At 40.3% G+C, this 19,900-nt stretch overlaps 1 protein-coding gene across 1 annotated transcript; it reads left to right on the forward strand.

Moving 5' to 3' along the window:
* The first annotated feature begins 355 nt into the window (after positions 1 to 355).
* Positions 356 to 19,694, forward strand: LOC145659045 (arf-GAP with Rho-GAP domain, ANK repeat and PH domain-containing protein 1-like). Its single transcript, XM_081719814.1, has 27 exons — positions 356 to 561; positions 689 to 774; positions 968 to 1,075; positions 1,520 to 1,589; positions 1,823 to 1,943; positions 2,269 to 2,456; positions 2,568 to 2,671; positions 2,864 to 3,060; positions 3,264 to 3,349; positions 3,664 to 3,682; positions 6,378 to 6,467; positions 8,549 to 8,684; positions 8,789 to 8,891; positions 9,362 to 9,536; positions 10,114 to 10,323; positions 10,585 to 10,797; positions 11,265 to 11,370; positions 11,731 to 11,878; positions 12,204 to 12,272; positions 12,437 to 12,520; positions 13,082 to 13,193; positions 13,567 to 13,680; positions 14,191 to 14,321; positions 14,551 to 14,633; positions 15,123 to 15,158; positions 17,480 to 17,543; positions 17,673 to 19,694. Exons 1-27 carry the CDS (start codon positions 547 to 549, stop codon positions 17,691 to 17,693), a joined length of 2,889 nt encoding a protein of 962 aa, XP_081575940.1. The 5' UTR covers positions 356 to 546; the 3' UTR covers positions 17,694 to 19,694.
* The last annotated feature ends 206 nt before the right edge of the window (positions 19,695 to 19,900 follow it).

The following is a 19,900-nucleotide window of genomic DNA, read 5'->3' on the forward strand; positions in this document are numbered from 1 at the left end:
AACAGCTCATATATAGACAAATCTCTCTCTTGTCAATTAAACAGCATATGAAAGCTAAAGTGTATGCAGATGTATGTAAATGTGTTATAACCTGTGATAGTATACTGCACATCATTCACATCATATGTTCTGCATGCCAGTAAAAATTAAAACTCCATCAGAGTTTTGCACACACACACACACACACACACACACACACACACACACACACACACACACACACACACACACACACACACAAACAAACACACACACACACACACACACATAACCACACATACAAAACAACAGCATAGCTTCCTCATTGTTCATATAAAGAAGTGTGTGTTGGAAATTCATCGGACAGAAGCTTTTGAGCTGGGACCAGTGTGTGGTGGTTCTTGACCTCATGTCAGAGTACTGTGTAGAGTAGTATTATTAGAAATAAATAGCAAAGTTACAGAGCAGGTATTTATGCTTGGCTGCAGACTACAGTAAATGTAGTCAGGACATAGTCTTAGCATATATCTCCTTATATCTCCATTAAGGATTTACACACAGACTGACATGGTGGATAAAAAGGTGAGTTCTTGTCTCTTTCTGTGTGCTTGTGTATATTCAATACACATATATTGAGTAGAATCGAGCTACTGCATTACTGACATTTTGTCTCTTTACATTGTTATGTATTTATTTGTTTGTCCAATAGGGGTCCATTGCAGTGGCGGGCCTAAAGAGTATTCGAAGTCTTTCTGTAGAAGAAGGCGGGACACACAATTTTTTTAAAAGAGAGCGGTGTGTTTGTGTGTGTGTGATGTGTGTGGTTTTAAGGATTAACTGATGTCTACATATAGTAGTAAATGATGGGCAACATGGCCTGTGTATTGAAGAGTATGAACATTTAACACTATCTCTGCATATTTGTGTGTCTATTGGTCTGTGTGTGTGTGTGTGTGTGTGTGTGTGTGTGTGTGTGTGATGTATGTAGTGACGAGAGTATTGATATACACTGTGTGGGTTTTCCTGATCATCCAGAGGATCTGAATCTGCAACTGATAATTAAATCAGGTTGGCTTGATAAAACTCCCCCTAATGGGTAAGTATGTGTGAGTTTGGGAAACAGGGTGTATGTGTGTTTGTGTGTTTGTTTGTGTGTCTGTGTATTGAATTTAATTTTTAGCATTTTCTTTTCACAACCATAGTGTTTGTGTGTGGGTGTGTGTGTGTTTCAGAAACATGTTGGCATTTTATTTTCACAACCATATCTGCAAAGCTTCAGCTGTACTTGTAATTTCAGGAACTCGAGATTCAGCCCATCTGATTCAGCTCATCAGTCTGTAGTCAGGAAATCAGAATTTTCTTTGGAAGAGCTAAAATGAACAAATACTTAGGAATCAATTCATAATTAAGCAACACATTTTTGGTAATGTGACCAAATACTGTGTATTGTGTATTCTTCATTTATACATAGCAATATAATTCTTTTTACCTTCATTTGCAAATAGTGTTGAACGTGTAGTGGCAATTTTTTTTTTTTCAGAGGCCGGCAGTTTCAGAGGAGGTGGGTGCACCTGGATTGGGAGTATCTGAGATATTTTCAGAACAACAAGGTTCAACCAATCATCAGTTCAAACATTCAGTAAACGTTCAGAGTATCAGAGTATATGTCCTTCTATTCCTGTAACTTCCCATTTGGTGTCTCTCTATATTCCCTTTGATCATTCACTACCTCTCTCTCTCTCTCTCTCTCTCTCTCTCTCTCTCTCTCTCTCTCTCTCTCCATCCCTCTCTCTCTACATCCCTCCCTCTCATCCCTCTCTCTTATCCTCATCATGCTCTGCAGGAGGTGTACTCTAAGCGCATGGTGGCCCTGGCTTGTGTGAGCGAGGTAGTGCGTATGGGTGAGAAGCGTTTTGAGATCATAACTCAGGGACGAACTTTTCTCTTCCGTGCACCAAATAGCAGTTGAGTTTTCACTACATGCTTAACTCACTTATAACTGCCTACTACACACTTAACTCCCTGCACTCTAATTTGACTACACACCAATGCCATTATACACTAAACTCACTAAACACTACACTCTGATCTCACTTCTCACTAATCTCATTACACTAAATTGCACTAACATACTTCTTAAAAATGATGTATTAAGCAATCTGAACATACTCAAAGGTTGTGTGTGTGTTGATGTGTGTCTTTGTGCATGCATGTGTGTGTGTGTGTGTGTGTGTGTGTGTGTGTGTGTGTGTGTGTGTGTGTGTGTGTGTGTGTGTGTGTGTGTTTTAGAACAGAGAGATGACTGGCTGAGCTGTCTATGGAAGGTTCTAGATAGTCGACAAGAGAAAAAGTGTGGGAATGGCTTTTTTAAAACTGCTGTTGTCAGTACTGAGGGCTACCTGGAAATGACATCACCACGCAACAAACTCTATACAGTGGTTAATAACCACAAGGTGTACCTGTTCAGAAATCGTGAGGTGTGTGTACAGTATATGTGTGTTCATAAGTGTTATGGGATGCTCACATTTCTGTAAACGTACACCTTTGAAAATGTTGCATGGCATGTGTATGTGTATATGTGTGTGCAGGAGTATTTGCAGGGTATAGGAATCACTGACATTGACATGTCTAGAGCAAGTGTGAAACAGACCAGCAAATTTGTCAAAATTACCACCCCTTACCGGACCTTCAGGTACACTTTAACTTAACAACAACGACCACAATAATAATAATAATAATAATAATAATAATAATAATAATAATAATAATAGCTCAATGACATGTATAATGAACTTTATAAGTGTCATTTTTACATTTCTTTTATTTCTTTCTTTCACAAACACACACAAAAAAAAACCCTTTCTCCTTGTCTTTTATAATGTAGTTTCATGGTGGACTCACAAGTGGAGTGGCAGCATTGGTATGCTTGTCTGATGGCATGTGTGAGCCAGTCATCATCAGACAGTGTGTGTGAGAGGGTTTGGAGTTTGGAGACAAATCGTGCGTGTGCAGACTGTGGTGCTGTAATGCCAGAGTGGGCCTCAGTCAACCTGTGTGTGCTGCTGTGTGAACAATGTGCAGGTAAAAACAAACACACACACACACACTCACACACACACACACACACACACACACACACACGGTATACCACTGCTTATAGAGTCATGTCTGTGTAAATACAGTTACACGTGCCCCTGTGTGTGTGTGTGTGTGTGTGTGTGTGTGTGTGTGTGTGTTTGTGTGTGTATGTGTGTGTGTGTGTGTGTGTGTGTGTGAGATGACAGGTGTGCACCAGTCTTTAGGACAATCTGTATCCAAGGTTTACAATCTGAAGTCAGATGAGTGTGTGTGGACTGATGATCTCATTAAGGTATAGTGAGCTCTGATCTAACAACCACACTCTACACTGCTCAAGTGTACTAAAACCTGTATTTTTTTAACATTCTAGTGTTCAGTTTACATAATTTATAGGAATTGCCTAAGCAATTCCTAAGCATCATTGGGAATGAGAAAGATACTATATATGTGTAACTAATAATAATAATATTAATAGTAATAATAATAATAATAATAATACAGTTTCCATTAGAATGAACTTAATTCTGTCTGAATCAGTTTTTCAGATGGTTAGAAATTCACTCCACTTCTTGTTATTTTTTTGTGTATAATTTTTTCGCTACACAGATGTACAAAACGGAAAACTGTAAAGTTTAAAAAGTCTATGTGATCAGAATTTTTTTCTGATAAAACTAAAACAGAAATACTGGTATTAGTTACTATGTCTACCAAGTATAAGAGCTCTACTTTTAAAGCAGGCTTTGACGCTTTTTTCTGAGCAATCTGAATGTACTGCTTAGTACCTTGGTGTTATCTTATAATTTAAGGCCCATATAACTGTCATCTAACTGCTGTCAACAGCCATGCAGAATGACACATTACATAATCCTATACATTGCTGCGAAACCAGTAGGTGCTTTCATAATGTCTAGATGAGACTAATGCAGTGTGTGGTGACACTGGATGAAGTTTGTCCCCTTGATGCCTCTGCGAGAGCACGGCCCTGACTCCAATATTAGATGCATCTGCTTCTACAATAAACAAGACTGTAGGATCCAGGTGTTAAAGGATGGGGGCCATGGTGAAAGCCTCCTTTAACTTGACGAATGCATCCTCAGCTGCCAGAGTCCAATCCCATTTAGTAGAAGACCATTTAAGGACAGATGTGAGGGGGGCCACTATGCTACTGAAGTTTCTTATGAAGTGTGGATAGAAGTTCACGAAGCCCAGGAAACTCTGTAGCCTTTTGACGGTGGTGGATACCGGCCAATGAAGGATGGCTTCTATTTTTTTGTCATCCATAGTAACTCCCCCATGGCTTACTACATACCCCAGGAAGGTCATGGTCATGATATGGAATTTACATTTCTCCCCCTTTACATACAGTACATTCTCCAGGAGAATCTCTAGTACTGAACGCACATGTCGGATGTGCATCGGAAGATCAGGTGAGTAAATAAGAATGTTGTCAATATACGTGATGACATATCATCCTATTACCGTTCGAAGAACATCATTGATGAATGCTAGGAATATCAAGGGTGTGATGCTGAGACCATACAGCATCACCATGTACTCATAATGCCCCTTGTGGTGACAAAGGTGGTTTTCCATTCATCTGCCTTCTTGATCCATATAAGATTATACATGTTACAGAGGTCCAATTCTGTGAAGACCTTTGTCTCTTAGCTGTTTCAGGGGCTGAGTGGTAGTGGATAAGCATACTTCCTTGAGATCAGGTTTTGGTTTCGGTAATCAATGCAGAGAAGAAGGCCACTGTCCTTTTTCTTTACGAAGAAAAAACCTGATGTCATGGGGGAAGTGGATGGCTGAATGAAACCCTGCCCTAGTGCCTCCTCTATATATTGTTCCATGGCTCTTTCCTCTTCTTGGGAGAGGGGATAGATGCATGCCTTTGGTAAAGTTGTACCCTCTAGGAGTTTGACAGAACAATCACATGAATGGTGATGGAGTAACAGGGTTGCCTTCGCCCTGCTGGGGGGGAACGAAAACTTGTTCGTCAGCAGGCCTCTCAATCATCGTGGCGCAGAGTCATAGTGTGGGTAAAGTCCAACAGTTCTTCTGACAATAAGCCGACCACTGGGTTATCTCCATTCTGGGGCCATGAAATATATTTGGGTTATGTTGCTCCAGCCACAGCAGGCCCAGAATGACTGGAAATGATGAAGCTTGCAAGACTAGAAAGGATATGAGTTCAGAGTGGAGGGAACTGGTGGTGAGTTGTACAGGGGTTGTGCAGAGAGATATGGGATGATCAGGTCGTGTACCAGATGGGCATGAATGAAGTTGCCCTCTGGCCCGCAATCAACTAGGGCTGTGAACATAGAGGACGGAGTATGAGACCCAATATAAACTGTCAATGTGAATGATTTAGGTTAGGTAGGAGACGACAGTCCCTGACTAGATGGCCTGCTGATCCACAGTATAAACACAGACCTCCTTGGAACCAGCATCATCGTTCCTCCCCAGATAAGCGAAAGGAGTCACATTGCATAGATTCCACCATGGGTTCTTCTCTGACTTCCGATCCAGGACGGGGAAAGGGATAGTTGGAGTGAACACTACCAGACACAGATCTGATTGGACGCCTCCGATTGGTTGCGTCGTTGACTGGGTGACGAATGGGCTGCTGGGTTCTGTAGCCTGCATTGGGATCTGCCGTTATGACAGGTACATAGGTAAACATAACATAGAACATAGAAAAAAAAAACTGGTGGCTCATTCAAAGAAAGTGTCACAAATGCCACGATATTCAAAATGTCAAACAAGCTGAGTTCAGTCAAAGCTCAGTCAAAAATCAGTCAACGCTCAAATATTAGTCAATGATCAGTCAAAGATTAGTCAAAGCTCAACAATTATTCAAAGATCAAAGTTCAAAGGTCATTCAAAGATCAGTCAACGCTCAAAGATCAGTCAAAGATCAGTCAAAGATCAGTCAAACCTTGGTCAAATCTCAAATATTAGTCAATGATCAGTCAAAGATTAGTCAAAGCTCAACAATTATTCAAAGATCAAAGTTCAAAGGTCATTCAAAGATCAGTCAACGCTCAAAGATAAGTCAAAGATCAGTCAAAGATCAGTCAAACCTTGGTCAAAGCTCAAAGATCGGTCAAAGCTCAGTTAAAGATCTGTCAACACTGAGTCTGGTATTATTTTCCAGACATGGTGCTCAAGGGCAAAATTCACAAGGTGAAGATAAAAATAACAAATGTTTCAGTCTGTAGTCTACATAATAATAATAATAATAATAATAATAATAAAGGTGTTTAAATACTAGGTTATCCTTTAAGGCATGCTCACAATATCCTCTTTCCACACAGTCGGTCACACGTCTGTTCTCTGTCATAATGGATACCTATTCAAGGTTGCTTCCTCTGCAAGGCCAATCACTGACTACAAACCGCAAGCAGGTAGGTGACTCTGACTTGACCCTTACCTCTCTACATGAGGGTTAACCCTAACCCTTACCATTCTATATGAGGGTTATCCCTAACCCTTACCTCGCTACATGAGAGTTAACCCTAACCCTTACCTCTTTACATGAGGGTTAACCCTAACCCTTACCTCTCTACATGAGGGTTAACCCTAACCCTTACCATTCTATATGAGGGTTATCCCTAACCCTTACCTCTCTACATGAGGGTTATCCCTAACCCTTACCTCTCTACATGAGGGTTAACCCTAACCCTTACCTCTCTACATGAGGGTTAACCCTAACCCTTACCATTCTATATGAGGGTTATCCCTAACCCTTACCTCTCTACATGAGGGTTAACCCTAACCCTTACCTCTCTACATGAGGGTTAACCCTAAGCCTTATCACTCTACATGAAGGTTAACCCTAACCCTTACCAGTCTACATGAGGGTTAATCCTAACCCTTACCAGTCTACATGAGAGTTAACCCTAACCCTTACCTCTCTACATGAGAGTTAACCCTAACCCTTACCTCTCTACATGAGAGTTAACCCTAATCCTTACCTCTCTACATGAGGGTTAACCCTAACCCTTACCACTCTACATGAGGGTTAACCCTAACCCTTACCATTCTACATGAGGGTTAACCCTAACCCTTACCTCTCTACATGAGCGTTAACCCTAACCCTTACCATTCTACATGAGGGTTATCCCTAACCCTTACCTCTCTACATGAGGGTTAACCCTAACCCTTACCTCTCTACATGAAGGTTAACCCTAACCCTTACCATTCTACATGAGGGTTATCCCTAACCCTTACCTCTCTACATGAGGGTTAACCCTAACCCTTACCTCTCTACATGAGGGTTAATCCTAACCCTTACCAGTCTACATGAGAGTTAACCCTAACCCTTACCTCTCTACATGAGGGTTAACCCTAACCCTTACCACTCTACATGAAGGTTAACCCTAACCCTTACCAGTCTACATGAGGGTTAACCCTAACCCTTACCACTCTATATGAGGGTTATCCCTAATGCTTACCTCTCTACATAAGGGTTAACCCTAACCCTTACCACTCTACATGAGGGTTAACTCTAACCCTTACCACTCTATAGAGGTTAACTCTAACCCTTACCACTCTATACAGGGTTAACTCTAACCCTTACCACTCTATAGAAGTTAACTCTAACCCTTACCACTCTATAGAGGTTAACTCTAACCCTTACCACTCTATAGAGGTTAACTCTAACCCTTACCACTCTATACAGGGTTAACTCTAACCCATACCACTCTATACAGGGTTAACCCTAACCCTTAGCACTCTACAAGCAGCAGTAAATCCTGCTTTATGAGACAGGTTCCTGATTACACTTGTTCAGTCTTAGCTGCATCATGCACCTACCACACTGGCCCTCTACAGAGACACCATCCCCACCCCTGTGCTACTGCCAACCACAAACACCCATCAAAAGGTGGACTTGACTGATCCCTGAACAGAAATTCAGGATATAAAGCAATCCAGGTGGGAATTAAACTCACAGTCTTCAGCTCTAAAGACTGATGTCTTATCCATATTGGACATTCTAAACTTGTAAACAATTCATTACGTGCTGATTTGTGTTGTGCTGAATGGTATGCTTCCCAATAAAGATGTTGGTTTTCATATCATATTTTAAGCTTATTTTAAGTATTGATGTAGAATCAATCTTGTCAGTAAATCCTTTAAGTAAGGAGGAGTGGATGGCAGCACCCAGACCCCTTTAATGATGCACATTAAATTTGACTGTAGATGATGTGTGTGAATCATGTCTTTGACCTGACATGTTAGATATGGCAAAGTGAAACAGATGCATTTACAATTACATTCATGGCATTTAAAAGACGCTCTTTTCCAGAGCGACTTACAAAAGTGCTTTGTCATTTACTCATAGAATACAGATACACATAAAAGTCATTGTTATGTTAATTTAATTTACTCAGCAAATGTCTTGTGTGTTGTTTGAGTTTGTGGGGAGCCATGAGTTTGAAGGCTTTCATAAAACAGAAGTAATGTTCTTATCTGTGTTTTGTAGATTTTTCTCAGAGGTGGTGTTGCCTGGGCAACGGACTGTTCAGTTACTATAAGACTGAGCAGAGCACTAACAGGTGTGGCTGCATAAAAACGAGTGACATCATCTGCCTGTCCTTCAACAGTCCAGGGATTCATGGGTAACACTCTCCAGCTCTGGCCTGATACTTTTCATTATTTAATGACTGTACTTTCAGTTGTTTAGTCCAACATGGCTATGGTGTCTCTTTTGATTGGTTGGCAGGTATGAACATACCTTTGAGCTGTACACTGATAGTGGGCGGGTCTATCTTTTTGGAGCTGATGACATCGTTACTATCAAAGAGTGGATCAGGGCATTTGCTATAGTAACCAAGATTACTTATATTACTCACACCCTGCTCCTTCAAACACAAACTGTACCTTTACTACCATCTCAAACTCATACTGGACCATTTCTATCACCTCAAACTCAGACTGTACCATTACTGTTTTTTCACACTCAGACTGTGCCATTTTTAACATCTCAAACTGAGACTGTACTATTATGACTGTACTATTACAATATAAGTGTAAGGTAAACTCAAACTGTAGTGTTGATTATCTCTCTGCACTGTGAGGCTATGTAGTTACCCCCTTCTAAATTGGACTGAATTCAATGATCACAATATGGATAACCAGTGATAACCAGTCAGACACTACATGCTTTTCTCAGGGAACCAGGGATTATTTTTACTTGAAGAGAGGTTAAAAGGATGAAAGGAAATTCCATTATTTTCTTCTGGAGAGACAAACCAAAGTTTTGTCTGTCTGTCTGTATCTCTGTATGTTCATCCAGGCACTGCTTCCTGCTGTTCTGAGTGATGTTTGTGGACTCTGTGATCGTCTGGGCCGCCTACGCTGTGCTGAAGGCAGTTCTGGAATTGGTTGGTTCTGCCTTAGTGGCTCTAGACTGCAAGTTCTTCTTCATGATTCAGTACAGAATGTTGACCTGCGCAAGCTACTTACACTCAGTGAGTGACAGAGCACACACACTGTAATGAAGGGCTTTTATTTTGTACACTGTAATGAAGAACCTTTATTTATGCACCACATTCAAAATCTCTGTTGTCCAGCCCCATTATTATTCCATGATTGGACAGTTTATTTGCCGGGTCACTACTTCCCACCAATGAGAATCTTGGCTTCTGCACATCAACGTCTGAAACACGGTTGCCATTTGTCCATCAGCAACTGGCATTGCAGGCCAGCCTGGATACAGACAGACGTGGTGCACTGGTAGTCTAATTGGGCCATTCTTTTCTCTGCTTTCTTTATTGTGCATCAACAAAGTGTACAGTAAAGAAACCCACTTTCCTTCTTTGGAGGAAAACATCTTTCAGCCATTACTAGAGGATGCAGCTGTAACTCTACAACCAATTATAATTAAACCAGTACACACACACACACACACACACACACACACACACACACACACACACACACAATATGCCTACATAATTCAGCTTTAAAAAACAATCATATCATTTTTTTGCTGGTTGCTGATATTCAGGTGTGCATGCATGTGTGTTTATGTCTGTGTGTATACAGCCCTCAGTGACAGTGTGGGGGATATGGTGTTTTCGTGGAGAGGTGGATCTCTACATGTCATAGCAGAGAACAAGCCCCATTTTCCGGGCTGGGTACGGTCCATCGGACTCTGTGGCGGGGCAGGAGACCAGCCACTCTCCCTGCAGCAGCTCACCGAGTCAGGCATCCCCATCGCTGTTGACCGCTGTCTCGACCACATCACACGTCATGGTACACACACACACACACACACACACACACACACACACACACACACACACACAATTTTCCAAATAAGCAAAACTGTAACAAGTACCTTGTTTTCAAATACTGTATTTCTTGCATATAAATAGAGTGTTCATAAGTGTATTGGGTTTGTGTGTGTGTGTGTATGTGTGTGTGTGTGTGTGTGTGTGTGTGTGTGTGTGTGTGTGTGTGTGTGTGTGTGTGTGTGTGTGTACCATGATGTGTGATGTGTGTGTGTACTGTCAGGTCTCATGTCCACTGGCATCTACAGGAAGTGTGGTGTTCATTCCCATGTGTCAGCTCTGCTGGAAGAATTCCTGCGTGATGCACGGAGTGTTTGTGTTCCCGAAGATATTGCAGTAGACAATGTGGCAAACACACTGAAGCGTTTTCTCCGAGAGGTCAGAGAAGGATTGTTTAATGGACAGCAAAACTCACAGAACTGGCTTTGTACTGCAGGTTAATGACATGCACACATACACAAGCACCTGTTATCATCCCTCTTCCAAAAAAAACTACAATCTTTGAGAGGTAGTGTTCGAGAGGTTGACAATGAGAACAAGGGTGTGTGTGTGTGTGTGTGTGTGTGTGTGTGTGTGTGTGTGTGTGTGTGTGTGTGTGTGTGTGTACAGCCCTCTGTGATACTGTGGGGGATATGGTGTTGGTGGTGGGGAAATAGTGTAGAAATATTGAAGACTACTGTGAGATTAGAACAGTGCTGTAAAACCTTTCTCACTGCTGCCTGCACTGGACTGCAGTGTCATTTACATTTACATTTCTTTGCAATGTCAGTACTTTTAGCCTCTTCTCACATATATGGAGGCCATAGATAAAGCTGCTTCCATCCAATATTGCTTTTTTGTTTGTTTTTGTTTTTTGTTTTTTGGTGTTTTAATCCTGGTGTCATTGTGTCATACTTTCTGCAGAGTTAACAGATAACTGTAACAAAACCAGCAGATACCAGACACTCCTGTCCAGCTTGCCTGAAGTCAACAGAGAGACCTTCAAAGCTCTCTTTAACCACCTCTACTGGTACCCGTCATTACTTTGCTGTAGATGTTTTCAAAAGCTTTGTTTGTTAGGTTCACAATTCAGGAAGAAAGCACGTGAAGGAGACAAAAATTCATATTATTATTTTCATTGTTGTTTTCACTTCCACAAACCAAACACCAACATCTGAGGTTTCATTGCCTTTTTCAAGACAGACAGACCTTTGTGTCTAATTTCCCGTTAGGGATTAGAGAAGTGTTATCTTATACATGCGCTGCCTTTTGGGACTCTTCCAAAAAAGGAAGTTTTTCAGATTTCAGGACTGGGAAAAGTCTTTCTGGTATATATATTCCCCTTTGCTTTGAAGAACTGTGTGTCTAAGTGCTAACCACTTTCTGTTAGCGTGCAGAACTTCTCCAACATAAACCACATGACGACACGGAATCTGGGACTCGTGTTCGGGCCGACTCTCTTTCAGACGGATAAAGCCGACCCCAGGACCTTCAAAGTGGTGGAGGACTTGATTGGAAGTTACTGTGCCATCTTTAATGTGAGTCCAGCCTGAAACCAGCAGGTCACAACCTTTAAAGTAATGCCTGTCTCCTTGACTGTCCATGAGGACCTGAGTGCTTGTTAAAATTGCTATGGTTCACATGCGTCATTGTTAACGTCACACTGAATAATGAGATAATCTTTCTTTACAATGGTGGCAGTAATAGAATTTCTTTTTTACACATCTGACACAAGTCCAATAGTCTCTAGAATTACTTGTATACTCAGAAGAAATGGAAAGCACCTCAGTCATAGATGCTGTGACATTGCACTGACATTTGAAAGACAGCTAAACACACAGCTAAACAAATGTTTTTCCCCAGATCTCAGATGCAGAGCTTCAGAAGCAGATGGACATGACCCTTCTCATTCTAAACAAGCTCAAAGACCAGGTGAGAGTTCAAGGTTTCAAAGGGCCTCTGGGTAATTTAGACGCTCAACACCTTGCATCTCCACACAGTGCACACCTTGGTGAAACCCATGGCACAGTCTGAACATGTTCACATGTGCAACTTCCTGCCTTCTTCGGATGGCTGATGTTGTCACTGTGTACCAGGCCTCTCTGACACCTGTCCCCTCCCACACCGTCTGTGCCATTTACCTGGAGAAGAGGGAGGAGGATGCAGAACTCCTTGTGCAGGTGAGTCACCTTTCAGCAGTGTTCAGCTCAAGCTCGAGCTTGAAGCTTCACCTGCTCCTATATGACAATGGGCTTTTTTTTTTTGCTTTTTTTTTACCAGGGATTCAAGAATTACATCATGGCCTTAAAGTGTAATCTGTATATAAAATGCAATATTTAGTAACTACACAGACAGTATTTCAAGTCCTGTACCAACTGTCAGTACACTCCAGCCTGTGAAACAAAGCACGTCCACTGTTTTAAGGATTTGTTGACCAGAGCTGCGCATACTGAACCAGACATTCCCATGTTAGCTTAGCTAATATCCCAAAAAATTATACCACTTAGCCATGTTGACAGAAGCCTTCAGCTTTAAGCATGTTTTCATTTTCATTTTTCTCAAAAGCACTGGTCAGGAGCTCTAAGGGACTTGGAATTTAAGTTAATTCTGATTCAGTATACATAAGCAAAATTAAAGTAGAATACACAGATGAAATAAAGAGTGCTCTCTCTCTCTCTCTCTCTCTCTCTCTCTCTCTCTGTGTGTGTGTATGTGTGTGTGTGTGTGTGTGTGTGTGTGAGGTCGGGATGAGTACAACAGTAGAGGAATTGGTCCTGGAGGTTTTAGAGATGCGTGGAATCCAGCCAGCAGATGGAGAGTTTTGGAGGTGTTATGAGACCAAGGAAGAGATTGGTCAGAAAACATTCCTCAAACAGAGTTGTCAAGCTGTTTGTCTTTATTTAAGTGCAGAAAACAATATTCTTAAATATTCTTTGAAATGAAATATTCTTTTAAATGAAGGTCCGACTGAAGTGCATGTAAATAGTCTAAGAATATAAACTATTAATATATATCTCTAAGCTTAAATCATGTCCACACAGTAACACAAGTGGAAGGACTGAAAACAGATGGATAAATTTTGATACATTTGCAGTGACTGGAATATGGTTGTTGTTTTATACCCTGCACATTGCTTTAAAACCAACTGATAATAGCATTAATGAAACAGGTATAAATACAGATTCAAAGATTTAAAAATAGAGTCATAAAAATGTCTGTTTATCAGAGCGAGAGCTGCACTACAAGGAAGCAGTGCTGCCAGTCTGTTACTCCCTCAGCCCTCAGAGCCACCTGCTGGTCAAGAGAAGCCATTACACCAGTGACATCAATATGTATTTGAGTATGTGCAATTCTGCATCAGCTTCCTGTTATCTCCCAGATTAAGTATAAGATCCTTCTACAGTTCAGAGTGCTACTACCTGCGTCTCTGAGTTCATTCACTTATACGGTCCCTCATACTCCCATAGATCCTCTAGCTCTGTTCTTTTTACTGTCCCACAAACTTGACTTACATTTATGGCATTTAGCACTTTTATGACACTTTTATCCAGTGTCCAACAGTGTTAACTTGGCAGTGGTGGGGCTTGGACCAGCAAGTTTCCAATTACAAGTCCAGTACCTTCACCACTGAGCTACATGTAACCAAGGTTCCTTTAAATATGAACTAAAAACTTTCCTCTTCACTGCTCTTGGGTCTTCCAAGTTTCCCACTTGTGAAAGGCACTATATACATTGAAATTATTATTATTATTATTATTATTATTATTATTATTATAGTGGTGACCTCACTTTCTCTTTACACTTTGTCTCTTGACTCTTTACACAAGCCCACCTCTGTTTCTTCAATCAGGTGGTAAAGAGGAAGTGTGCAAGCTGGGAGCACTACGCATGAGTGAAGTTAAAGGGGGCAAATGCAAGAGCTTTTCCAACCGCCATTGTGAGCTGAGTGGCTCCACCTTCAGGCTGTACAAAGAACTGCAGGTGTGTCTATACATGGGTATAAACCTGAATATATGACATAATATATGTGATATAATAGTGGAGAAATACTCTGAATAAACTTAATTTGATCAGGAGTTGTTCAGTCTAAGGCCCCTATAAAGACAGCTCTATGTGTGTGTGTGTGTGTGTGTGTGTGTGTGTGTGTGTGTGTGTGTGTGTGTGTGTGTGTGTGTGTGTGTGTGTGTGTGTGTGTGTACTTTTATTGCAGGGCTCTCAGTGTGAGAAGGAATGGCCAGTACAAGAAATAAAGGTCTACCAAGGCTATATGAGTAAACTCCAGCCACCGACACCGTAGGTACACACACACACACACACACACACACACACACACACACACACACACACACACACACACTCACACACACACACAAACTACAGCCATCTACGCAGTAAATACACACACACAGAAAGTACAGACACGTAGACACACACATATATATATATATACACACAGACACACAAACTTCAAACACCTTCATTGTAAATATATTACACACACAGACACACACATGCATATACACACATACAAACTACAGCCAACTACACTGTAATTACAGCCACGTATGCCATAATTACACATATACATTTACACAGATTACAGACACCTACAACATAATTATATACACACACAAACTACTGCTACCTACTCTGAAATTACACACACACTCACCTCACACACAAAGTACAGCCACATATACTGTAAATAACACACACAATTTTTAAGAGTAATATTTCTGAAAGTTATTGTTAATGCACTGTAATTTATTTGTTTGCTTGCAGGTGGGGCTTAACAGTGTTTCATGACCAACAGCAGTGGTGAGAAACAGTACAAATTATTGGATTAAGACTAAGCAAAGACAACAAAAAACCTGGAACTGATTCACCATTGGCATGGCAATAATGCCTTAATCCACTTAATCCACATAATCCACATAATTCACATAATACACATAATCCAGAACAATCATACATAGTTTTGATTATCATGAGAGATGTAAGATTCTAGGATGTTGTTAGAATTTTTGGATCACTCCAGCTGACAAGGCACACAATCTTGGGATACTTCAGGACAATCATTCTCTGTTCATGTTGCTAAATTGACTCAGTTATGCAGGTTCCTCCTCTATAATATCAGGGAAATCCATCCATTTCTCTCCACAGAAGGCCCTCAGGTGTTTGTTCGGGCCCTTGTCAGACTGGCCTACTGCAACTCACTCCTGGCAGGTCTTCTCCTCTGTGCCATCAAACTCCTGCAGCTCATCCAGAACGCAGCCGCTTGGCTTGTTTTTAATCTCCCAAAGTTTTCACCTCTTACCCCCCTGCAGTGTTCCCTCCACTGGCTCTCTGTAGCAGTTCCATCATATTAAAACAGTGACAATCTCCTACAAAGCCAGAACAGGGTCAGATCCCATCTACCTAAAGGCACTACTCAAATGCCATTGTTCCCCACACTGCCTTAGAGCCTCTAGTACTGATCGACTCAAAGCACCATATCCCTCAAGACACCAACTGTTCTGTGTCTTGGCCCCCAGGTGGTGGAATTAACTTCCACTGGCTGTTCCTACAGCTGAGTCACTGGCTGTCTTCAAACAAAGACTGTAGACTCATTTCTTGAGTGAGTCACTCATATATGTGTGGAAAGGTAGTGCCTGGACCAGTTGTCATGTCAAGACAGATGACAGGTACCCATGTCCCTACCTATAATCCTATAAATAGATATAGTAGGCATGATTTGGTAGTGTGGGATCCCATAGCATCCAGGTAGTTCATTAGGCGTTGATTTTAAGTTATGTTAAATGCATTTTCTCTGCATATGTTGATGTATTTTACATGCTCTTCATTTGGGGAAGATAATCACAGCGTAATATAATTCCCTCACAGGGCACTTAGCATTGGTTGGAATAAAGGAGATGCTATAGGTATGTCTGCCAAGCCTTACAGCAAAAATGGGTTTGATTACAAGACTGCTGTGATGGCGGCAGTGAGAGAGTGATACGTTAGTGTGGATGAGAAGACTCTTTAAGAAGCCAAAAGGCAAGGCAGAACTAAAGTGTGTGTGTGTCAGTGGGCATGTCCCTCTCTCTGGGTGCCTGGGCATTGTGACAACTCTTGTCTGTTTCTGTGTTCCTTACCTACGATGACTCCTGAACTATTGCTGTATCCAGCATATGTCCGTCCTATTGATCTCTACACTTCTTGTTTTTTAATCTCTATTTCTCTTCATTAATGTGGTCGGAGAGTCTAAACTGTTTGCATTTGGGTAGGAATCGTGTTTAGGTTGTGTTAAATACGGGATTCGGCAGTAGTCACAGTGTTTGTCACACGTGTTCGTAAAAAGAAAAGAGAAACGTCCACATGAGTCAGTGTAAAAAGTACAAGCAATAAAGGTGTTTATTGCAGATTAGCAACAAAATCACATCTCAAGGGGCATTCTAAAACAGTTATTCCTAATTTGAAATGCAACAAGGTACGAAAACTGTGTTGTTCCCAGGAATCAAAACGTGTATCTTAATTAAAGTGACCATATGCAAAAGTTTATGAACATAATCCAAAACATAAAGAAAAGCATCCTATGCCTTTAACTTGTACTTAAACAATAGAAATTACACTCGTGCCATCTATATGAGTATTATAATAAATTACAATAATTTAATTACAATAATTACAATCATTTATGCACTTATACTATTTATGGCATTACAACAATACGCTAAACTTACAAAATACATTTTTAATAAATACAAGCAAGGCTAAGAGTACAATTCGTACATGACTAAAGTACTTTGGCACCCACATTGAGGGTTGTATGTTGCTTATATGTTAAATAACAGCACTAGGCGACAAAAAAAAGCTCTGGCCCCGCCCCTCTCCTGGAATATTAGTGTGGATTTACACTCCTGAATCATCCATGGAGAAAGAAGTGTGACGACTGAGAGTGATCAAACCTATTTGCCTTAGGTGTAATGTTTGTGTTAGATTTGACACATAGCTTGGCTTTGTCAAGCTGCCGTTTCCACTGGCAATCCACATTAATAAGATTTATTTATGACAGAGACTACAAAGCTCGGGTGTGTGCCATACACTGTAAACCATACACTGTAAGCATTAAGACATAAAAGTCATTTCTTTCTCTCCAGGTACTTTTGCTGTGATTCTGAAGATGAATTCATAGAGTGGATTGCCACTATTATGTGCCTTCAGGTGATTACCTCATGACACCAGTACCATAGATATGCTACACCAGTACCACACCAGTACCACTGTATATGCTTCTCTGTTTCTCCTTTTTTTCTCCCTGTTTCTCCCTGTTTCTCTGTCTCTGTTTCTCAGCATGGTGGGGACTTGGGCTGATGGAGGAGGAAGATGGATGCTGTTGGATCCTGTTTTTTTTTGTTTTGCTATTTTTTACAGGGGGCCTTAACAAACAAACTAGAAATGTTTGTCATGTTTTAGATCTTCCTCAGGTTTCTATATATAAACATGTATACTCGCATTTATATTACATATTTACGCTTTATGCACTAACAGATTATATTACACCTTTATGTTCTAACAGATTAACTTCTTTGTTTTCATACAATGAACACTGTTACCAGAAAATCAGCAAATGTAGGTATTTACCAACTGAAAAAAAAAATCACAAATATGCACAAATGCTAAACTTTAAATAACTGCATATATAATTCTTCACATACTAGTTTGCACTAACAGTAATGAAAGCTACACACATTAAGATTGTAGTTTGAAATGGATTCCTACAGTATATGTATGGATTTACCATTTTGATGCCAGTAATTGTTCTTATTCAGAAAACATTTTGATAATGACCTTCCCACACAGTCATACTCATTAAACCTTTTTTTTTTTTTTGTGTACATTGTTTTTTTTTTGTTTTTGTTTTCACAAAAAAGGCCATGAGTGTGGCTGCTGGGTTATGGATGGTGACAGAAAATGTCTGAACTTCATGCAGTCGCTCTGGTTTATCAGTGAGAGGGATTGCCCTGCCTATTGACTCTTACCTGTATCATAATGTATGTCAGCAGATAGACAAAAGCAGTATGGCTATAGTGGAAGTGAATCATTAACTTTTAAAAATCTTGTCAATAATGTCTGTTGTACTCGGAGGAGCTTAGTGGACAATACATAAGCCAAAGCAAATTTATTTGTAGGCCTACAGCATACATTTCACACGCAAAAAAAGAGTGCTTTATGTTGGCAAGGATGAAAGCAGACATAAAAAAAAAAAATTTAAATGTGAGCTTTAGAAAAGGAAAAAAGGAATAAATTGGCATTCATTGATGTCATAAAAATGTTAAGGTCAAAACAGAGGTCACGAGTTGGGTGTGACACAACTGAGCACAGTTGCATGTGTTCTCAGAAGAGCTGTATTTGTCCCTCGCTGTTGGAACTCAGATCACCTGCTGTTTTCATTAGACCTGTTTGCTATCATAGTGTTATCTCATCTATTGCTGTTGATGGGTTTGTCTTACAGGTTATTCCTATTTTGGTTCCCTCAAACGCTGTCATGTCATCTAGCTTTTGAACAATACACTGTGCATTGACCCTGATTTTGGATTAAACTTGCATTTAGATCCTATACTCATTTTTGTCTGTCATTGGGCTGCATACATAACCATACCACAGATTGATTGGAAGCACACTCATAGCAGTTCCTGTAGGGGGACATGTCTGGTCTGGGGTTCTGTAGCCTGAGTGTGTTCTCCTTAGTTCCATGGTTTGTGGGGTGGCGATACCAGCAGGTTATCCAAATTGCTTGCACCTGTGAATGGTAAACAGTAGTCTGTTGAACAGCTTGCAAAGTGAGTCTTCTGAGGTGTGGTGGAGAAAGGCGTCAGGCTTAAATGTGTTGGGTTTGTGGAGCCTGTTATGTATCTGACGGCAGTTTAACTGAAAGCCTGGAGGTCACTGGTACTGACCTTACCGCAGGTTTTAGTTTTAGTCATTTTTCACTGATATAACCATTCTTTATGTTGTCAGGTTTAATACACAATGTTACCAGTGAAAGAAAACATTCAGAGATCAGCTACATCTGTTGTGAAAGCACTATATAGGTTTTGAAGTTCTTAGAAGGGCTTCAACATTCAACAAAAAACATTTTGTCTTGTGGAGTTTTAAAGTTGTAAGAGTGTAAACATTATGATATAAATATCTATTGCTTTGAACATAAACTGGTTTCCTCTTTCTGTTCCTTCCACTTCCACTTTAGTGTATTACCTTTTGAATTTTGTGATTAGTAATATTTTTTTACTTTGCGTTTTGCATGCTGTTGTCAGCATTTATGTCTTGTTTGTACATTGTCAGTTTTCTCAAGTTTTTGCTTTGGTATGTCTGAATGCTGTGGTTGCTCTGTCCTTGGTATTACATAAAACATTAATAATAATAAGTATTATTATTAGAACTATAATAACTATTATTATTATTATTCATTATTATAACAATAATAATAATACAAATAATAAAAGTATTGAGCTTATGTCTAATCATACTCATAACTCAGTTAACTCTAGTCTCGATTTACTTATTAATTTGATTACTGT

This window comes from Electrophorus electricus, chromosome 8, assembly GCF_041902795.1.
Source record: "Electrophorus electricus isolate QZ-2024a chromosome 8, ASM4190279v1, whole genome shotgun sequence".
NCBI classification, from domain to species: domain Eukaryota; kingdom Metazoa; phylum Chordata; class Actinopteri; order Gymnotiformes; family Gymnotidae; genus Electrophorus; species Electrophorus electricus.